Source organism: Medicago sativa, chromosome 6, assembly GCF_051527215.1.
Source record: "Medicago sativa cultivar Bolivia chromosome 6, Bolivia_mono, whole genome shotgun sequence".
Taxonomy (NCBI): domain Eukaryota; kingdom Viridiplantae; phylum Streptophyta; class Magnoliopsida; order Fabales; family Fabaceae; genus Medicago; species Medicago sativa.
The window spans coordinates 97,887,635-97,907,685 of record NC_140754.1 but is presented as its reverse complement, the minus strand read 5'-3'; the positions used below and the strand labels follow the sequence as shown (position 1 = coordinate 97,907,685).

The 20,051-nt window shown below is 35.4% G+C and overlaps 3 protein-coding genes across 3 annotated transcripts; all 3 read left to right on the top strand.

Annotated features, from left to right (window-relative positions):
- Positions 1-2,908: 2,908 nt before the first annotated feature.
- Positions 2,909-6,456, top strand: LOC146918759 (protein FAR-RED IMPAIRED RESPONSE 1-like). The gene is made up of 6 exons (XM_085720376.1): positions 2,909-3,095; positions 3,340-5,503; positions 5,574-5,645; positions 5,738-5,833; positions 5,916-5,972; positions 6,061-6,456. The coding sequence occupies exons 2-6, from the start codon at positions 4,196-4,198 to the stop codon at positions 6,112-6,114; spliced, it is 1,587 nt and encodes a 528-aa protein (XP_085576502.1). The 5' UTR covers positions 2,909-3,095; positions 3,340-4,195; the 3' UTR covers positions 6,115-6,456.
- Positions 3,438-4,104, top strand: LOC146918760 (protein FAR1-RELATED SEQUENCE 4-like). The gene is made up of 2 exons (XM_085722086.1): positions 3,438-3,956; positions 4,060-4,104. Exons 1-2 carry the CDS (start codon positions 3,438-3,440, stop codon positions 4,102-4,104), a joined length of 564 nt encoding a protein of 187 aa, XP_085578212.1.
- Positions 6,457-14,868: 8,412 nt separating the features above from the next.
- LOC146918758 (uncharacterized) lies at positions 14,869-17,558 on the top strand. Its single transcript, XM_085722084.1, has 2 exons — positions 14,869-15,575; positions 15,662-17,558. Exons 1-2 carry the CDS (start codon positions 14,869-14,871, stop codon positions 17,556-17,558), a joined length of 2,604 nt encoding a protein of 867 aa, XP_085578210.1.
- Positions 17,559-20,051: the final 2,493 nt, after the last annotated feature.

Here is a 20,051-nt window from a genome sequence, read left to right as displayed (position 1 = left end):
ACTGACAGCTGCTGATGACAGCACCAGTACATGCTAAATGTTGAAATGCTAAACTAGATTATCAATTAAATTCTCATTGCAATATATAAATAAGAAGTTTAGAAAAATAGCATCAGCATAAATAACACCTACAAACCATATAGACTGATACACGGATAGGTTAAAATATGTTTTCAAAAGTCTCTACATGCAACCACATCCAAATTTCTAGACAGCTCAAGGTAAAATCAGAACAAACATTTTCTGACCTTCAACCTCTGCTTCAAAATCCTCTTCTTCCTCTGAATCTGAACAGTCTTAGGCCACTTGTCGAATCTGGTCAAATCCCTCTTCTTCTCGAATAGCTTCCATTCATCCAAAACAACCAATAAGGACATTAGATTTGATATGAACACGTTGAGTATAAAAAATAAACTTAATCATTTTGTGCTCACTACTAAAATGGGTTTTGATAACGTTAAAGTTAAATTACAACACCAATCAAAACAAAACAGGCCCTGAGATAAGTCAAATAAGTCAATTATTCCACTACAAAACTTATTCCACTAAATAAGTTCAAATAAGTAAACTGAAACAATCCAAACAGGACCTGAGATAGCAAATATCAGATAATTTGAAATGTGATATCAACATAACTAGTAAATCTAATGAATGCATGATACAAAAACAGAATTTGGAATTAATCAAACAAATTTAGCAAAAGTTATGACAATTGAATATAGAATCCTTAGGGTTTGAGAGTATAAACCCTAATCAAGAGTTTTCGAAGCAATCGAAATACCTTGTGAGAGAGAAAACGACTACGTTGCAGAGAAGAGAGAAAAAACGAGCTTCAATCGGAGCTTCCAATGAAATTTGCGAAGTGAAAACGGCTACGTTGCAGAGAAGAGAGCTAAAGATCGGAACCTCAACGAGCTTCAATTGCCATTTTCGAGCATCAGATCGGAAGAGCGGAAAAATCGCAATGGAGCTTTGTTGTGTCTGAAAAATCGCAATGGAGAAAGAGTCTGAAAGGAGATTAAACGGGCTTATGTGTCTGAAAGGAGATTAAAGAGAATTGCTCTTCTTACACCATTTTTTGCTTATTCCCAACACAAAATACTCCGGTGTGAGTTGAGAATACACGTGTGTGGGTTAACTCACGCTAGGCTATTTTGTTGGGAACGAGCGAAAAAATGCTAGGATAAGAGCCGTACCCGAGATTAAATGGGCTTATTTTTTTTTATAAGTTATAAATGTGTGTCACTATTTTTATAAGTTATAAATGCTAGGAGTATTTTGTCAATATTTTTGTTATATTATTTTTTGATAGAAATTTGTATTTATCAAAATTGCGTCACTAAAATATTATTTTTCAAAATATATTAACATTGAATATGTATGAAAAAATAATCACAATCGACAAAAATAGTTTGATATTTTATTTGAACTTAAATTTAACATTATAAGAGAAATACTAACTTGTATGATGATAATAATAAACTACTTCTCCTAAAAATATTAATAATAAATTTATATTAAATGAATGATACTCAGAGCATATAGACGTACATTAAGGCATGATTTGATTATAGTTACACCAGAATATTACAAAAATATTGATTATATTAAAAAATTTGTGACCAAACTATTGGTCAATAATTTGTTTAACGACCGAAAAAATGATTGAAAATTTATTTAGCGATTGTAATATTGGTCGAAATTTCGGTCGCTAAAATATGAAATATTAAAAATTGATTGCATTTTTCGTCGCTATTTGTTTAGCCCAACTAAAAATCTATTCATAGTCCGTCGTTGAACTCAGAAACTAAACAATCAAACATGCATATAAATAAATATTTAGATAATAGATGTTAGAGAGAGAAAGAGTTCGATGGAGAGAATAGAGTTAGATTGAGATTCGATGGTATTCTTTGAGAGTTCGATTGAGGTTCGATTGCAAAAAGAAAGACGATGATCACTGAGTTCGATTGGAGTTCGATTGAACAAGCAGAGTGAAAGGAAAACAGAGAGTTCAATTGAGTATTGGCTACCACTGTTCTCTTGTTACACTCTGGGAAACTTGAATTTTTAGTAGTTTTTTTGGCACACCTTATGCTGAAGGGATTACTGTGATTTTGTTAATATAATTCATTTTGGCTTGTTAAAAAAATATTGCTTGTTTGGAAAAAAAATTGTGCATTTTGTGAGAGAAGATTATCAGCGGAGGAAATTATACGTACGATCGCTTCCTACCTTTTTTGAAACCTTACGTGGCAAGAAATTCTCAATGAATAAAAATAAACATTTTATGTGGCAGAAAAATCATAACACGCACTAAATTGCAAATATTAATGGCTTAGCATGACTTGCTTCAACTAAATTTGCTCTAGAAAACAATCCTTAAGAAAAATATACAAAACTAATATTTTGCTATTAAACTAAAAACAATACAAATATAACTCCTTTTAATTTGATCAATAAATATATGTAAACGGTAACAATATTGTAATTTTTTTTAGGCAAACAATATTGTAGGCATGAATAAAAAAACATTATCGAGTATGAGAGAAATTATTTTTTTCTTTAAACAATCAACTCCTTTAACTATTAATTTAAATATCTAATTTTTTTTTGAATAAATTAATTTAAAGATCTCACTTTGGCCCCATTAAGATAAGAACATACAATACTTACTTTTGTACAAACTGTGTTACGGATTAATCACATAATATGTTGATAAACTTATTGTCATATTGCTATAATTAACCATAAAGTACAAAGATTTGAAATATCCTTTATCTCTCAAAACAGATAATAATTTTTGAGTGCTGCTATATACAGCGACACTTCTTTTCCCGAATGTCTCACGAGATGACGTGGACATGTTTTATTGTTATATTAAAAAATTGACCAAAAACATGAGTTGGCCGCTAAATTAGTAATCATACCCACTAATCCCTAACCTAAAGCAAATTCTACAATACTCTCACAGACCCACTCCTTGTGCTGCGCCGACGGTTTTTCCACTCCTCTCAATCCGTAAAACTGTGACAGGAAAATAGCAAAACTCCACAGAAGTGTAGTTGTAATAGTAACAAATCAGCCAAAATCAAGTAAGTTCACTCCTATATATTGGCTTATCATCCATCGCTCTATCAAGTGATCAAACTATCTTTATGATTAATTCAATTGTGATTCTAAAATTTGATTTAGAAACTGATATGGATTAGTCTAAATTTGTATTTAAAGCTTATTCTGATGTTGTTCCTATATCACTTATATTTTTAGTTGATTATCATAAGTTTCTCCCTGTTGGTTTTATTTACTTTTTTTTTCTTTTTGAATTTATTGCATTAGTGGAGGAAGTATTTGTATCTTCGGATGAAGAGGAAATCAACGAAGGAAATAATAGATGTGATGGTAGTTTAGAACCAAATAGTGTTCATAAAGATGAAATGCCTAAGGTTGGAACTATATTTAGCTCTAAAGAAGAACTTGAAGAGTATTACAAGAGTTATGCCCGGTCTATAGGTTTTGGAGTTACTAAACTTAGTAGCAAAAATGGAGATGATGGAAAAAAGTATTTTACTCTAGCATGTAGTCGTGGAACAAAGTATGTGAGTAAATCAAAGAAGCTTTTGAAGTCAAATCCTATAACAAAAATCCAGTGCAAGGCTAGATTGAATGCGTGTATTTCTTTAGACGGAACAGTTACTATTTCAAAAATTGCTCTTGAGCATAATCATGGTCTAAGCCCTAACAAAACACGCTATTTTAGAAGTAATAAGATTTTGGATCCTCATTTGAAAAGGAGGTTAGAACTCAATGATCAAGCTGGAATAAATGTGAGCAGAAATTTCCGATCTATAGTTGTTGAAGCGAATGGGTATGAGAATATGACATTTGGTGAAAAGGACTGTAGGAACTATATAGATAAAGTGCGGAGACTGCGACTTGGGGTTGGAGATGCTGAGGCGATTCAAAATTATTTTGTTAAAATGCAAAAGCAAAATAGTCAATTCTATTATATAATAGACATTGATGATAAAAGTCGTTTAAGAAATGTATTTTGGGCAGATGCGAGATGTAGGGCTGCATATGAATATTTTGGTGATGTCGTAACATTTGACACTACTTACTTAACAAATAAATATGACATGCCATTTGCTCCTTTTGTTGGAGTAAATCACCATGGTCAATCTGTGTTGTTGGGATGTGCTTTACTGTCAGCGAGGATACTAAGACCTTTACTTGGCTGTTCACAACATGGTTGGAATGCATGCATGGACGTGCTCCAAATGCCATAATAACTGATCAAGACAATGCCATGAAAAATGCAATTGCGGATGTTTTTCCAAAAGCTCGCCATCGATGGTGTTTGTGGCATATAATGAAAAAGGTTCCAGAAAAGCTAGGTAGACACTCTCATTATGAGTCTATCAAAGAACTTTTGCATGATGTTGTATACGATTCTTTGAGTAAAAGTGATTTCATGGAAAAGTGGGAAAGAATGATTGAAGATTTTGAACTTCAGGATAACGAATGGTTGAAGGGGCTATTTGATGAAAGAAATCGTTGGGTTCCTGCATATGTGAGAGACACATTTTGGGCGGGCATGTCAACGACTCAAAGAAGTGAAAGTATGAACTCATTTTTTGATGGTTATGTAAATTCAAAGACAACATTGAAGCAATTTGTTGAACAATATGACAATGCATTGAAAGATAAAGTTGAGAAGGAAAACATGGCTGATTTTGGTTCATTTAATACGGTGATAGCTTGTGTAAGTCATTTTGGCTTTGAGTTCCAATTCCAGAAAGCATTCACCAATGCAAAATTCCAAGAATTTCAAGTGGAGGTTGCTTCTATGATTTATTGTCATGCTTGCTTTGATAGATTGGAAGGATCGAATTCTATATATTCTGTTATAGAAAGCAAGAAAAAATTTGCCACAATTAAAGACATAGTGTTTGAGGTTTCCTTCAATGAGAAAGACTTTGAGTTACAATGTATGTGTTGTTTGTTTCAATTCAAAGGTATTTTATGCAGACACATCCTTTGTGTGCTTAAGCTAACAGGAAAAACAGAGTCATTGCCGTCCTCTTATATTTTCTCGCAGTGGAGGAAGGATATAAGGCGAAGGCATACCCTTATTAAATGTGGTTTTGATAATTTAATTGGAAATGCTGAATTGCAAAGAGTTGATAAAGCTTGTTCTGCCTTTTACGAAGTTGCTTCTACGGTGATAAATAACGATAATGATTTGTCGAAAATGATGAATCTAATCAAGAAAATAAAAAGTGAGTTTACCTCTCAAGAAACATGCCCTGAAATTATAGAAGAAGATGGTTTAGTTCATAATCAAGTGACTAAAATTCTTGACCCTGTACCGACTCGAAGTAAAGGTCGTCCTCCTTCAAAAAGGAAGTCCTCAAAAGTTGCTCAAATTGTGAATAAACTTGCGAAAAAGAGGACCAAAAAAAGAAGCCAAGTAAGTGGAAATCATCAAAGTCAACAAGAGGTAATTTAAGATACGTGTACATCTAAATTAATAATTTTGAATATGTCTAATTTTCAATATTTGATGGCAGGACCTGTGTGCATCTAAATTGCAAGATAGTGTTCAAGTAGTTGATAAAGTTGGCACACAAGAGAGCATTCAAGTAAGTAATTTTATTTATTCTCAGCTTTAGTTTTAAACAATCAATGAGAACTACATACTGATTGTCTATGTTTATTACATGTATGTTTTTAGGGGGGACACATTAGTTTTAGGAGGAATGAACATGGTGGAGTAAATAATTTAGCTCCCTTCAATCCAAATTCAATACTTATGAGTGAAGTATATCAGGTGCAAGCATAAATCCAGTGCTCTTTAGTTTCCTGGAACATTATTATTGTGGATTCTAACAAGTATGTTTCCTGTTATTTAGGTTCCATTTTATCCTCAAGTCATGAATCATGGTGTTTCATATTTTGAATTATTACAGGTACTTGATCTTTATCGTCCTCTTATGTTTCTTTTAATTAAATATTTTGATATAAATTCATCAACTCTGTCATTTTTTCTTTTTGAAGGCACAACATCATGTGAATGATCCATCGTCATCATCAACAACACGTGAATCATAAAGACATGTAGTGATGATTGGTCATTTCAATGCTATTTAGAAGCAGAGGATTGCTGTTGAACTATTCACTCTGCCTTTAGCATAGGATTGCTATGATATTATTGATCAGTGCTTCAAATATGTCACTGCTACTAGTCTAAAGTTTAAGAATTGGAGTGGCTTAGTGAGTTTATATTCATGCTTCGGTTTATGCTTGACATAAGTCTACACATTTTTCTGAACAATTTTCAGAAGTTTTTGTATTTTTTGTTTTTTTGACAGTGTAACTTGGTTGTGGTGTTATTTGGTTAAGTGTGATGAAATGAATATAGCTTATGTATGAGATATGTTTGTGTCTTTGGGTGATATGTTTTTTCTGTTATAGAAGTGACTACATGGACATATTATGTGCCTGTTATTTTGATAAATGGGTGAAATTTCTTTTCTTTGATACACTTTTATCATTGCAAAAAAACACAAATCATAGTGGAAAGTGAGGCATGATGAAAGTAAAGAAAAAAATTCAATGGTCGAACAGGATTGATTGACAACGTAAAAATGTTTACAATGCCACTGCATATGAATAATTACATTAAGCGAAAGATGAGTAAATGAAACCTCCTACACAATATGCAATAAGCTGCCAATACGCCTACAACACAAATCAAATCAGTACCTATATGACCTCATAAAAACTAGTTCTATCTACATGATCAACATGATCCTACATTGTCTAAACACCAGAGACTTAACATTTTTTATTCCCTAAACACCAAGAGACTCAAAAAAATAGTGAAATCAATTAGCACCGGTGTGAAGATAGTGTAGACCTCGAGCAGCTCCAATGCATATCTCAAGCCTTTGCTTCCATGGAAGTGGAGGTTTCTGAGTCTTGTATAGATGCTCCCTGAGTGTTCCATATGCCATATGACGGATCAATTAAGTCTTACACCTGGGGAGGAGGAGGGTTGGTCCCTGCCAGATTACCTTTACTATCAATGATTTTGAATATTTCTACTCCATTCAAGATTGCGTCATAGTAATTGGACCCGGAAGCTGTATCTGGATGCAGTGCAAGCCACAGGTCCTGCTGCGGTGGCCCATTGGGAGCAAATACAACATAATCTTTATGCACCGGAACCCCATTTGAATGTGGAAGGTCAAAACTCTCTGCCCAGGCAATAACATCAGCCCCGTCCTGAGCAGTTTGATTACCGAGGAATATATTGAATACCCTTTGATTGATCTTGGTTATAGTTGTCATACCCTCACAAAAATGAAGTCTTACAAGATAGGAAAAACCAGAATCTATTGAGAAAATCCAAGTCAAGTTCAAATTCAAGCTGATATTGGGATTCGGACCCATCGATCTGGCCGTCATCCACCGTGAGACATAAACATTTTTTATTCCCTAAACACCAAGAGACTCAAAAAAATAGGGATAAGATTTCACTATTTAACTAAGCTTAGTAACATAACACCAGCTTAGTAACATTTTTTTAAGATAACACCAGAGACTCAAAAAAATGCAAATCAAAGTATTGGTCACCAGAGAGTTACATGATAAGATTTCACTATTTAACTGAGCTTAGTAACATAACATATTCAAACTTTCAGTTTTCAAATATATAAACTTCACCAACACCATCACGGTTTTTTATTCCAAACAAAAATACCCTATAGTATATGTTCTTGATTAGTTGTGACAAAGTGCAATACTGACTCATCAAAATCAAATTTTTGATAGAATTTCATCCAAAAACATTATAAGTTTATGTTGCTGATATGAATGCCAAACTTGATAGCTTACGTAGCATATACAGCTTATACAGCTTACCACCAACAAGATGAAAAAAGAGTTTTGATAAAAAGACAATAACCAAAAATTAATTCAATTAACATAGCAAATCAATTCAATTCGAAAGAGAAAATTACCCAGCTTCTATAGAAAATCGACCAAGGAAGCAAAGTAACAGCAACAACGAAATTTGGCAATACGAACGGTGACGCATCGTAACAATGGAACGGCGATGCACGCAGTGGAGTTGGGTGAAGCACGATGACGGCGTCAATTCAATGGACATTTGGGGGAGAAGAATTATAGATTGGGTGTTTTTTATTTTGGAAAGATTTGATTACAGAAGAATGGAGAATTGTCTTTGTTTTGTTGTTCTTTGAGGTGGAAATGAAAGCGGTGCGAGAGAAGAGAGAGGTTGAATTAAAAGCGGGACCCACGAGATGATGTCATTTACACGTCATGTACACATCATTCTGGAAACTTTCGGGATGCTTTTTGTCGCGAGACATAGCATTTTCCATAATTTTTAAAACTAATCTCTTTTTTATTTGGGTCCATACTTTACTTAGCGTTATATGGTTTGTTAGTAACAATTACTCTTCTACTTTCTCACAAAAGGAACTTTTTGATCAATTTTTTTAAAAAATGCATGTTCAAAACAAAAATATAGCCTTGATATCATATATTAATATTACTCAACATACAGTTTTTACATCTGTAATATCCCGCCTAACAGTATCGGTATATTACCCGTTGACCGTGTCAGATGAATGTAATTCATGGAAAGTGAGTTAATGGAAAATATTTTACAAGATGTCAGCTTTTTACGGGAAAAGTATCAGAGTCGATTTAAACACGTTCAAGGCAAGGGCAAAATGGTAAATTCACGTGGTAAGGATATTTATTTTATTTTGGGGCAAAATATCTCATTCTTCCTTATCCTCTCTCTCTCTCTCTCTCTCTCTCTCTCTCTCTCTCTCTCTCTCTCTCTATGTTGGAAAATATTTTCCTCCTCCTTCTCTCTACCTCTCACGCCCTCTTCCTCTCTCATCTCTTCAAATCCTTTCTGTTTTATCTTGGTTTTTCGGGTGTCAAACATTGATTACGTTTGAACCTTTCAAACCGGTGATATCTTATTTTTTCTTGGGAAGGGAAAAAGTAAGCAAAACCCTTGAGAATCGAGGTCCGGGAGTTGTTTTCGCTACGGGAAGGTGTTAGGCACCCATAACGACTATAGTAACCTATAGGAACCGTCTTTAATTTCTACGCGCGCGCTTTATTTTTAAATGCTATTTTGAAATGTTTATTTAATCCTAAGCGTTTTTCTAAGTGAAGAATTGGAGGGAGAAGAATGTTTTTGGATTTTTATTTTATTTGAATTGAAGGAATTTTGTTCCTTGCCTACGTACCCGTTTAAGGGATCAAATCCACCGTAGTTCTCTCTCAAAAATGTTTTTGTTTTTGTTGGTTGATTTTAAGTTTGAAAATGGATTTTGAAGAATAGAAAGAGGCCTCAAGGGCATGAGATTAGGAAATAGTGAGGTTGGATTAGTGAATTGCAAAAGAAGTCAAAGTTTGATTATTTTCATTGAAATTTGATTAAGAAAATGAAAAAGAAAATACAATGGGATATTGGATCCCAAGGTTTATTTGGAAAAGATTTGAGTGAAGTTGTTCACATTTGTTTGGAAAAATTGGTTTTTTTCTAAGTTTAAATCCTAGGCATTCATCTAAACATACAATCCTAAACATACATCTAAACATGCATATTCTAGCTATATAGTGGTGTGTGTGCATGTGTCGGTGCTTGTGTCGGTGTACATCATTAGAGTCCATTGTCCTTTACATCATTGGCCTAGATACATTCTATGGCCTCTTTGCCAAGAAATTAAAAGCATGAAAGTAAAATATTACAAGAATCCTAAGTCTTTACATTCTAAACCTTTGCATGAAAATTTAAATGGCAAGGAAAATAAAGCTAAAGACACAAGAAGGAAACAAAGGGGTTAGTGAACAAAAATGCATGAAATGATGGAAATATCGCATAAAAGAAATGGTAGAAAAAAAACTAACAAAAAGCACTAGAAGTATATACAATCACATAGAGTTTTTTGGAGAGTTTTTATAAGCACTTGAAATGGGAAAAAGCATAGAAACATGGAACATACAAGAGGCAAATTCACATATGGCATTTCACACATCTTGGAAGCAAGAATTTCAGCCAAGTCATAGGACAAGAAAATTGCAATTAAGCACATATTTGAAGTATTTTTAAGGCAAGAAAAGTATCAAAGCATAGGGTAGAAAAGTTCCATCATAACATTCATTTAGAATCATTTTCGAGTGCAAGAAAAATTAACCAAATCACAAGTAAAAGATAGAACAAATTTACAAGGCATGGCACCTATTTTTTTGGAGCGTTTTTATAGGCAAGAAAATCAAACAAAGTGCAAGTACAAAAAAAAAGGAATCATTATTAACAAACTTGCAAAGAAAATTGAAACTAACAAAAGATAGTACACACATTTTTTACGTTTTCAAGAACAAGATTCAATCCTAAAAATGATCAAGAGACAATCAAAAGGATCAAAGCATATGGAATTTTTATCTACATTTTAACAAAACATTCAACAAGAACTAAAAAAAACTAACGATATCAATTACGCTTTACACATATATTTTCCTAAACAATTTTAACATATGAAACACATCAAGAATTAATAAAAATATCAAGAAGAACAACTAGGAAAAAAATTAGTAATTTTACCAATCAGTTTGGAGCAAACAGGGGTGTACCTGGCAAAAGGTAGGGTGCAGGTAGCAAAAACAATGCAGCAGTGTTTAGGAACAAGGCCCAGGCCCACACTCACACAACACAAGCCACGCAGCAGCACTCTTCTTCTCTTCTTCTTCCTTTTTCCTTTACTGGTTTGCGGCATTTCCTCCTTCCTCCACCGTCACTTCTTCTTCTTCTCCCCCTTTCCTTCTACTGGTTCGGATTCACCATAATTCCACATGAAAGCTTGCCTTCGTTCTCTCTTTCTCAGCATCTGGTAACTCTCTTCATCATCCATGTCTTCAAACCTCGAAAAATTGTGATGAAGAGAAAAATCTTCTTCAACAATTGAAGTAGCTTTAACCGGAGAATCTGGCTTCGTGAATTTCGTCGCGGTATCGAAGAAGCAATGAATAAGTATGAGAAGGAGTTTCGCCAACGGATCCTTGAGAAAATTTGCTACCGGAATCAAATAACGGCGACGGAGAATAACAAATCCACGAACACATTCGACACCACTCGAGATTTCACTTCTCGAGTTCGTTCTTCCTTTAACAGCAGAGATTCTATTCGAATCACACGAAGCTTCACCTCCGGCGAAATCCGAACCAGAACTCGAATCAACGGGAAAACCGTGATTGTCACGAGCAGCTTTGTATCTTGGAGAAACAAGTAGCACCGGCGAGATCTGACGTTGTCTCCGGCGAGGAATCTTCGACCGGAGCTTCTTGCTGCTGACGTGTAACGGTGAAGGTTCTTGTTGAAGCTTGCGTTTGGAATTTCTAGGATTGATTATTATCATTGTGAAGTGAGAAAATGCAGTGAAAATTGAATTTGGTTTGTTGAAGTTAAGATGAGTGAAGATTGTTGAAGGTTTGAAGGTTGATTGAAGGTTGTCGATGGATTTTTTTTGGTGGTTGAAATGATGAATGTGGTGGTTTATGGGAGTTAGTTGCGGTGGTTCGTGGTGGTCGGAGAAATTGGTTGTGGAGGAGGAAGTGGTGGATTGTGGTTGTTATGGTGGTGAAATGGTGGTGAAGAAAGTTGTTATGGTGGTGAGAGAAAGTTGTTAGGGTGGAGATAGAGGTTGAGAGAGTTTGTTAGAGGTGGAGGGAAAATTGAGAGAAAAAGTCTTTGTGTTTTTTGTGAAAATGATTGAAAAATAATTAGTGTGGAAAAGAAATGATTAGTTGAATGAACCTTGACCAACTTTGACCTATTTATAGGTGATGTGGAAATGCTTGGACCAATGGGAGTGGGACATGTGGCACGTGACTTGTAACAAACCTTGACTTTGACTTAAAAAGGGATTAAAATGCAAATAACAAAAGTACGAGGACTAAAATGAAAATTAAACTAAAATTGAATTGAAAAAGTAAAAAATGAAAATTAACGTAAAGCGAGACGATTGAAAACAACAAAGCAGATACGAGACTTTATGTGAAATGACCAAAACGCCCTTGGGGCTAAAACGACTAAAAACGACTCAAATGCAATTTCAAAATGATTTTTTAACAAGGGATTAAAGCAAGAGTTTATACAAGCGAATTAAAAGACTCAGAGACAATTTTTAGAATTTAAACAGGGTTTTAACACATGAAAAGACTAAAACGCCCCTAGGGGCAAAATTGACTCGAAATGACTTTAAATGCAATTTTTGAAATGGATTCTGACATAGAATTGAAACAAGGACTTATACAAACCAATTTAAAAAACTTAAACAATTTCCAAGGATCAAAATGAGTTGAATGCAGGAAATGACTAAAATACCCTTCTATGTGAATTTTGCAAATAACATTGAAATAAAACGCAGAGAAAGATGCAATTGATCAGAGACATATCAAATGACTTATAATGCAAGAAAAGAAGAATTGAACAAGTATTTTTAGGTCCAAAATTAGGGTATAACACTTTCCAAAACTTCTTCTTTTCATGGCAAGCCTTAAGATTGTGGTTCCTCTTGATCTATAAGCTAAAGGAGGTTTGTATTATGTTTGATTTCCCCTATTTCTCCTCTTAAGGAAGTGATTCAAAATTTAGGGTTTGGATTGAAACAAGAAGCTAGGGTTTATAATTGTGGTTTTGGAACTTTTGTTGATATTACTACATGAAATTGGAGGGATAAGCAAGAAACATCTTGAGTTGAGTTTATCTTGAAAGTCAAGAGTTAGGGTTTGGTTCATGGTAAGGTGGAAGATGATTCAAGCTAGGGCTTCTTCATGGCCAAGGATCATGAGGCTTAAATGGCAAGAAAGAACAACAAGATGGATTGGTTTAAGTCAAGGAAGCTGGTAGATCAAAACTTGAGTTTTGGGCTTGCTTGATACTTGGAACTTGGAGATGCCACAAGAAACTTTTTAGGTGAGTTCCATAGATAGTTTTTCCACCCTTTGGGATCATGATTATGCCTTGATAGATTAATATGAATAACATGAATTTTTTTAGGGTTTTCAAGTATATGTTAGTTGCCCCTTTTCTTGCCATGCATACTAAATATGTTTAAACTTGCCAAATAAATGTTTTACAAGTATTCAATGATCAAATATGTACCAATATGCTTAGAGACACTTGGTTTGAGGTTTTTGGGCTTAAAATACCATTTTTAAGTGTTCTGGACTGTCTTAACTCGCCACGGCGAGCTATTACTCTCCACGGCGAGCTAGAACTTCGAATGGGGGGTCCTGCTCGCCCCCAACTCGCAGCTGCGAGCTGCTGCTCGCCTCCCCAGCAAATCTACTCGCCTAGGCGAGTAAGACAGTGAGGAATCTCATTGTTTTGCTCGCTTCAGGCAGGCATGGGGATTCGCGACGCGGTTTTCTCCGTGGTGTCTTTTTACGAATGTAAACCCCTCAAACCAAGGTCCTAAATAATGATCATTGTATGCAAGAATTCTTATAATAAATGAGCAAGTATTAAGCATATTAGTAAGGCTTGGCATACGAGAGAATCATGTCAAGAATCGGGTAGTAAATTACTCATTAAGCAAGGGAAAGAACTAGAGCCTTGACATAGTTGTCGAGAACTAGCTAGTTAGCAAGAATCCTTAGAATGATTAGACGCGAAGTATATTATCTTCGCACATGAACAAGATTAAGAAAGTATAAGCATGAATAAGTAAGACTTTACCACTAATCGGATCTGTTGGATATTTGTATGTTGGCTTCACTTTTGCCTAAAACAAATATTCACTTCAGATGTGGAACACAATGTTCCAACATCAAGAGTTGTTCTGTACGTTCTGGGCCTGACCTATGTTTACGCACGCGCTTGCTTGATTGAAGGAATCCACACCAGCATGTGTTGGTATGAACCGTGTGCAATTATGAAGAGATCAGAACATATGTGATTTCTTAAGGAATTGATGAAATGACTTAGGAAAATATTTTTAATGTGACTTTTAATAAGCCTATTTTATAGGAGTTTCTATATCCGTCCATATTGCTTAATGAAGAAGTCACTGATCTGATCTGAAGCATGATTGAAGGAATGACACGCCTTGCTTCAGTATATAAAAGGCTGCAAGACCTGAAGATATTCATTCAAGACATTGTGCAACAAATAGAGTTTTTGTTTAGGTTTTGAGTCATACATATTGTGAGCCTTTCGTGTATCATCTTGATACATGTTTAAGACTGTGCTTTGAGTTGTAATACTGTGCACTACTCCGAAGCTTTTAAGCAAGGAGCTAGGTAGATTGTGGACTGCATCTAAGCTTTTAAGCAAGGTTGCAAGTTGTTGTTTTTCGAGGGTAACCTCATTTGGATTGAGTCTGTAATTTGGGAATCACAGGGGATTGTGATCTGTTGTAAGGGAGTGAGATGGGATCTCAAATCTAGGAGTTACTAGGTTGAAGTCTAGTTGGGGTAGGTCCTAGGTCTTAAGTGCAAACGTGGTTTGCTGAGAGCTTTTGAATACGGACTGCACTAGTGGATTTCCTTCCTGGCTTGGTAGCCCCCAGATGTAGGTGACGTTGCACCGAACTGGGTTAACAATTCTCTGTTCCTCTTTTCTTTCTTGTCCATTATTTGCTTTATTATGTTTGTCTTTGTTAGCTTAATGTTCTAAACATCATATACAACATCTGTGTATCTGTGTCCTGTGTTGGAACATCGTAAGTCTAACGTGCCAGAATAACAATTGGCATCAGAGCAGGCACCCTGCCTGTTATTGGGTGAGATCCAGAGGAGATCTATTCTGGCAATATGGAGAAAGAAGGAGGTTTCGTTAACAGGCCACCATTACTAGATGGAACAAACTATGACTACTGGAAGTCACGCATGAGTGCCTATCTCAAGTCTATTGACAGCAAAACCTGGAAAGCAGTGTTAAGAGGTTGGGAACATCTAGTTGTCCTTGATAAAGATGGAAACAAAACAACCATTCTGAAACCGGAAGAGGAGTGGACTGTTCCTGAAGATGAATTGTCACTAGCAAATTCAAAGGCGTTAAATGCTCTTTTCAATGGGGTAGATAAAAATATGTTCAGACTCATCAAAAAGTGTGATGTTGCCAAAGATGCTTGGGACATCCTCAAGACAGCACATGAAGGAACCTCAAAAGTAAAGAGCTCAAGAGTTCAGCTCTTAACAACCAAATTTGAGAATCTGAAAATGCAGGAGGATGAGACCATCCAAGACTACTACATGAATGTCTTAGACATTGCAAATTCATTTGATTCTCTGGGTGAAAAGTTGTCAGATGAGAAATTGGTGAGAAAGATTCTTAGATCCCTTCCAAAGAAATTCGATATGAAGGTGATAACTATTGAAGAATCTCAGGATGTCTCCAGTATGCAAGTGGAAGAACTCATAGGTTCTTTACAGAACTATGAGCTTGTTGTTGACAACAAAAGTGAGAAGAAAGGAAAAGGTATTGCTCTTATAGCAAATGCAGCTGATAATGATGAATGGTATGAAGATGCAGAAGATGACAAATCGCAGATGATATGGCTATGCTGGGTAGACAGTTCAACAGACTTTTGAAATAAGTCAATAGCAGAATCAGAGGCAGTGGGCAAAACATCCGATTCAACATTGACAAGCAACAAAGCAATCCAAGGTATGACAGAAATAATGACAAAAATGTTCAATACAAAGGAGTGCAATGCTTTGAATGTGGAGGTTATGGTCACATTAGAACTGAATGTGCAACCTTGCTCAAGAAACAAAAGAAAGGGATGTTGGTTTCTTGGTCTGATGATGAAGATGGAGATGGTGAAGGAGATGCTGCCAAAATTGTCACTGCTTTGACTGGAAGAGTGATACCCCTGTGTAATTCTTCTGACAAAGACCTTGCTGGTAGGGAAATTGTGGTACCTGACTATGATGATACAGACATGTCTAAGCTTCTAGCAGAGCATGATGAGATTATCAACCAGCTCCAGTATAAAAGATCTAATCATTCGAGCAAAGTTGCTGATCTTAATCATAAGGTAATATCTGTCAAATCTCATCTTAACAATGCCTCACAACAAGTTATGATGATGAGTGCTGGAACTGATGTTTTTACTGAATCGTTAGATGGTCAAACAATAGAAGAACCTAATGACATAGAACATACTCATGAACCTTTGATAAATGAACATAAGATTAGTAACAATGTCCAGTCTCTAGATCAGCATGAGATAGATAAAAGTGTGAACTCAGTTGAAAAGTTAAATTTTGTAACTTCTTCCAGCACAGTGGATAACCCTGGCAAAATGTTAGAACATCCTTCAGAACCTCTCCTAACTAAGCCTGAAAAAGAGTCTTCCACCTGGAAATGTCCTCCTAACAACTTACAAGGACATAAAAATATGTTGTGTTTCAATCTGTACAAAACACCTGAACTGTATCAATCCAGATCTGTAGAGAGTGAAACATATAAAGAAAGGAAATCTAAATGTGTGGGTCTGATGATTCATACATCCGCAGCAACATCTGATGAGAAGGGTTGGTTCTTTGATAGTGGTTGTTCTAGACATATGACTGGTGAATACAATTACTTTGAAGACTTGAGACTGGTTGATGTTGGCCCTGTTACCTTTGCTGATAACTTTAAAGCCAGAGTTATAGGAATAGGAAGCCTTAAGAAGAGCAAGTTACCTAAGTTGACTAATGTGTTTCTGGTCGAAGGACTGCACTCAAACCTGATTAGCATAAGCCAGTTGTGTGATCAGGATCTAGAAATTACCTTCAGGAAGATTGGATGCAGAGTTGTGAACAAAGAAGGAGAAACCATAATGAAAGGGGTCAGATCTAGAGACAATTGTTACAAATGGGACTCAGAGTATGAGGAACACATTGAGATGTTGCGAGTAATGATTGAACATCATAAGGTGTCTGCCACTACTCAAGTTGAAAATACTGAAGGTGGAGGAAGTATGGGCGGAGATTTGGTGTCTATGCCAGATACTAAAAATACTATTTCCAATATCAGTTCTGATAATGTGACAGGGAACAAGGCCAATCTAGCAATACAGGGTCCTGCTCTAAAAGAAAAGTTCAAAATTGTTGAAATCCTTGACTCTTTAGTTGAGTTTAAATTCATCTGTCTTCTGGTATGTGAAACTTTTATTCGAAAGAATAATGATGGGTATCTTCAAAAAGATGTCTGTGTAGAAGAACACAGAGTTTATGATGACTCGTGTCCTTATGTCCTTGTGTACAAGAAAGCGTGTCCGTACCTTGAGCAAGCTTCCAGACCTTGGCTCAAAAGATTCTCAGAGTCCTGTAACATTCAAGAGTTCAAGAAAAGTGATGCAGACAAGTCTGTAAAGAAAGAACATGAAAGATTCCTGATTACCCTTACTTACCCTGATAATATTGTGTTTGGAGGAATGTCGAATCAAATGGTTCAACATTTCGTTCATCAGATGCAGTCTGAATTTGAAATGAGTCTTGTGGGAAACTGACTTATTTTCTTGGTCTGCAAGTTAGACAGATGGAAAACACAACCTTCATCTCTCAGAACAAGTATGCCAAGAATATTGTGAAGAAGTTCGGGCTAGATAATGCCAGTCATAAAAGAACACCAGCAGCCACTCTGATAGGGCCAAACCGCAAGTGCACGGCCTATCGAAGTAATAGTAGTAAGTAGAGTTATCTTTCCGCTAGGGAGTTGTTCAACTTAATTAACTTTTAATGAATGATTAGAGGAGAGAAAGTTAATAAAAGAGAGTTTGATTGTTGAAGGTAAAAACAATAATAATAATAATAAAGGGTCTTAGGATCATTGGTTCGTCATAATGACTAATCCTTCACTAGACAAAACCTAAACATCTAATTTCATGATTTACACACTAATTTCTAAAGACCGGTTTCCCTTAGCCCCTCACCTTTCCGATGAAAGTCCAGTGAGAGTTTACTTCTAGTAACCAAGCCTATTTCACTGACATGATTACTAGAAGATGCATAGAGGATTGAAACTACTCTTTGTCTCAATAATTGCAAAGACTATTTCACTGTTTTGCAATTATTGTCTAGATTCACTTGTTCCAACATCAAGGCTCCGCTCTCGCTTTATGAATTGATGTTTGGGATGATGGATTAACGATTATCAAACCCTCCGCTTTCGCTTCCACAATTTGATAATTGTTAATCCACGTTAAGATGGTGAATCTAGATTAGAAATTAGGGTTACATAGAAATTAGGGTTTAGACATGTTTTGTTTAGGATTGAGTCATTAGACTCCCCAACAATCCCAAGACGAAGAAGTCTACTCACTCATGTTCATCGTAGACATGGGGGAAGAAGAGAGAAAATAACAGTAAAGTAAATTGCGAAGAAAGTAAAAGGGAAAATAAAGACTTTTATTAAAATAGCAATTGAAATAAACAAAGTAAAGATGATTGTTTATGGTGGAGAGCTACTCTATTTATAGCTTTACAATCGACTTAGAAACTAAGCAACTAAAAGGGTAAAACAGTAAAGCTGCAACAGGGTAACTTGGGCCCGAAGAAAAAGCAGCAAAAGAGACTCCTGGAGGTGGCACGGCCTGCCACATGTTGGCACTGGCCGTGCCAAGCTTCTGACTTGGTGGGAACATATTTTTGTCCCGTATCTTCGTATTCTTGCGCTGTATTTGCTCCAGTCCTCTTTCTTTTGCTCCAAGACACCATCCACCATATATTTATTCCTAAAATAAAATAAAATACAATTTGAAGTAAAATATTCTAAACTAAAATAAAATGCAATAAAATAAAATCAAATCTAAAATAAAACTAAACTAAATAAGGCAATAAATAATACTATCTATGACTCATCAAACTCCCCCACACTTGAATCTTTGCTTGTCCTCAAGCAAAAGGCAGCAAACATAGCAGCAACAAAAGATTTGATTATGGCAATATTAAGAACAAATGTCTCAAAAGAAAGGCTTTGCTTCAAGTACACTAATTACAATTTCAAATACTTCTCATGAACCTATTCTACCCAACATCAAGTCTCAAGTGAGTGTGTGTGTGCAGTCCAACCCTTTTATTGCTCCTGTATAAGACAGATATTATGAGGAATAGGTTCTATCCTTAGTGCTAAAGTAACCGAAAAAAGTCCTTTCTTCATTTCATATAAGAGTGATGGGAATTAAAGTTAAGATTGATTTAATTTAACAATTAAGCACAAGGGGCTGCAGATGCTTAGGGGCTATCTATCCTCGTAGGAAGTCTTCTCGGATGTAATTGTCCTTTCCCCCTAGATTCAAAATCACCCTAAGCAGTGCTGCAAAATTATTATTTGTTTCATCTCCGCGTAGGAAGTCTTTTTGGATGTAATTGTTCTTTCCCCCTAGCATTGATGAATTTGTTTAATTTAAGTTCAAATTAAGGAGTCACCACCACAATTAGGAAGTTAGGATGTAATTGTCCTTTCCCCCACATGTTGGTGCCATTCTCTCGCCCCATTTATCATTAACAAATTAAGAAGAATATAACAATTAAGAACAATTTGATTAATTTTCCCACACAAACTTATACTACTTTTACTCTTAAGACTTTAAAGTGTCTAAGTTAACACTAAAGCTAGAATGTGCTCCTTAAAATACCTATTCATACATTTGCTCAAGGATTGCAACCGGGTGCTTTTCTCATTGGAGAATTTTCACATTAAAACAAGATATGGGTATAGCAAGAACACAAGAAACACAAGAAACTACTTTTATGTACAAGAAACAACCTTTAAAGAAGAGACAAAACAAAAAATTTTCATGCCATATTTACATTAAAAACAAGCTACTTAGTCATGCCTCTTGCTATAAAAACAAAACAAAAGAATAAAGTTCAAGGGAGTTTGGGAACACTACGACTCTAGACATTTTATTAGGCCCCCCCCCCCACACTTAGGGGAAGCATTGTCCTCAATGATTCAAAAGAAAAAGAAATTAAAAGAAGAAGAAGAAGAAGAAGAAGAA

Excerpts from the sequence above, each read along its gene's own strand:
- LOC146918760 (XM_085722086.1), top strand. The coding sequence starts at position 3,438 with ATGCCTAAGGTTGGAACTATATTTAGCTCTAAAGAAGAACTTGAAGAG. Across the intron at positions 3,957-4,059 it reads TTGGGGTTGGAGATGCTGAG|ATGCGAGATGTAGGGCTGCA; the intron begins GCGATTCAAAAT and ends TATTTTGGGCAG.
- LOC146918759 (XM_085720376.1), top strand. The coding sequence starts at position 4,196 with ATGTGCTTTACTGTCAGCGAGGATACTAAGACCTTTACTTGGCTGTTC. Across the intron at positions 5,646-5,737 it reads GCACACAAGAGAGCATTCAA|GGGGGACACATTAGTTTTAG; the intron begins GTAAGTAATTTT and ends GTATGTTTTTAG. Across the intron at positions 5,973-6,060 it reads CATATTTTGAATTATTACAG|GCACAACATCATGTGAATGA; the intron begins GTACTTGATCTT and ends TTCTTTTTGAAG.
- LOC146918758 (XM_085722084.1), top strand. The coding sequence starts at position 14,869 with ATGGAGAAAGAAGGAGGTTTCGTTAACAGGCCACCATTACTAGATGGA. Across the intron at positions 15,576-15,661 it reads GCAGCTGATAATGATGAATG|CAGAATCAGAGGCAGTGGGC; the intron begins GTATGAAGATGC and ends ATAAGTCAATAG.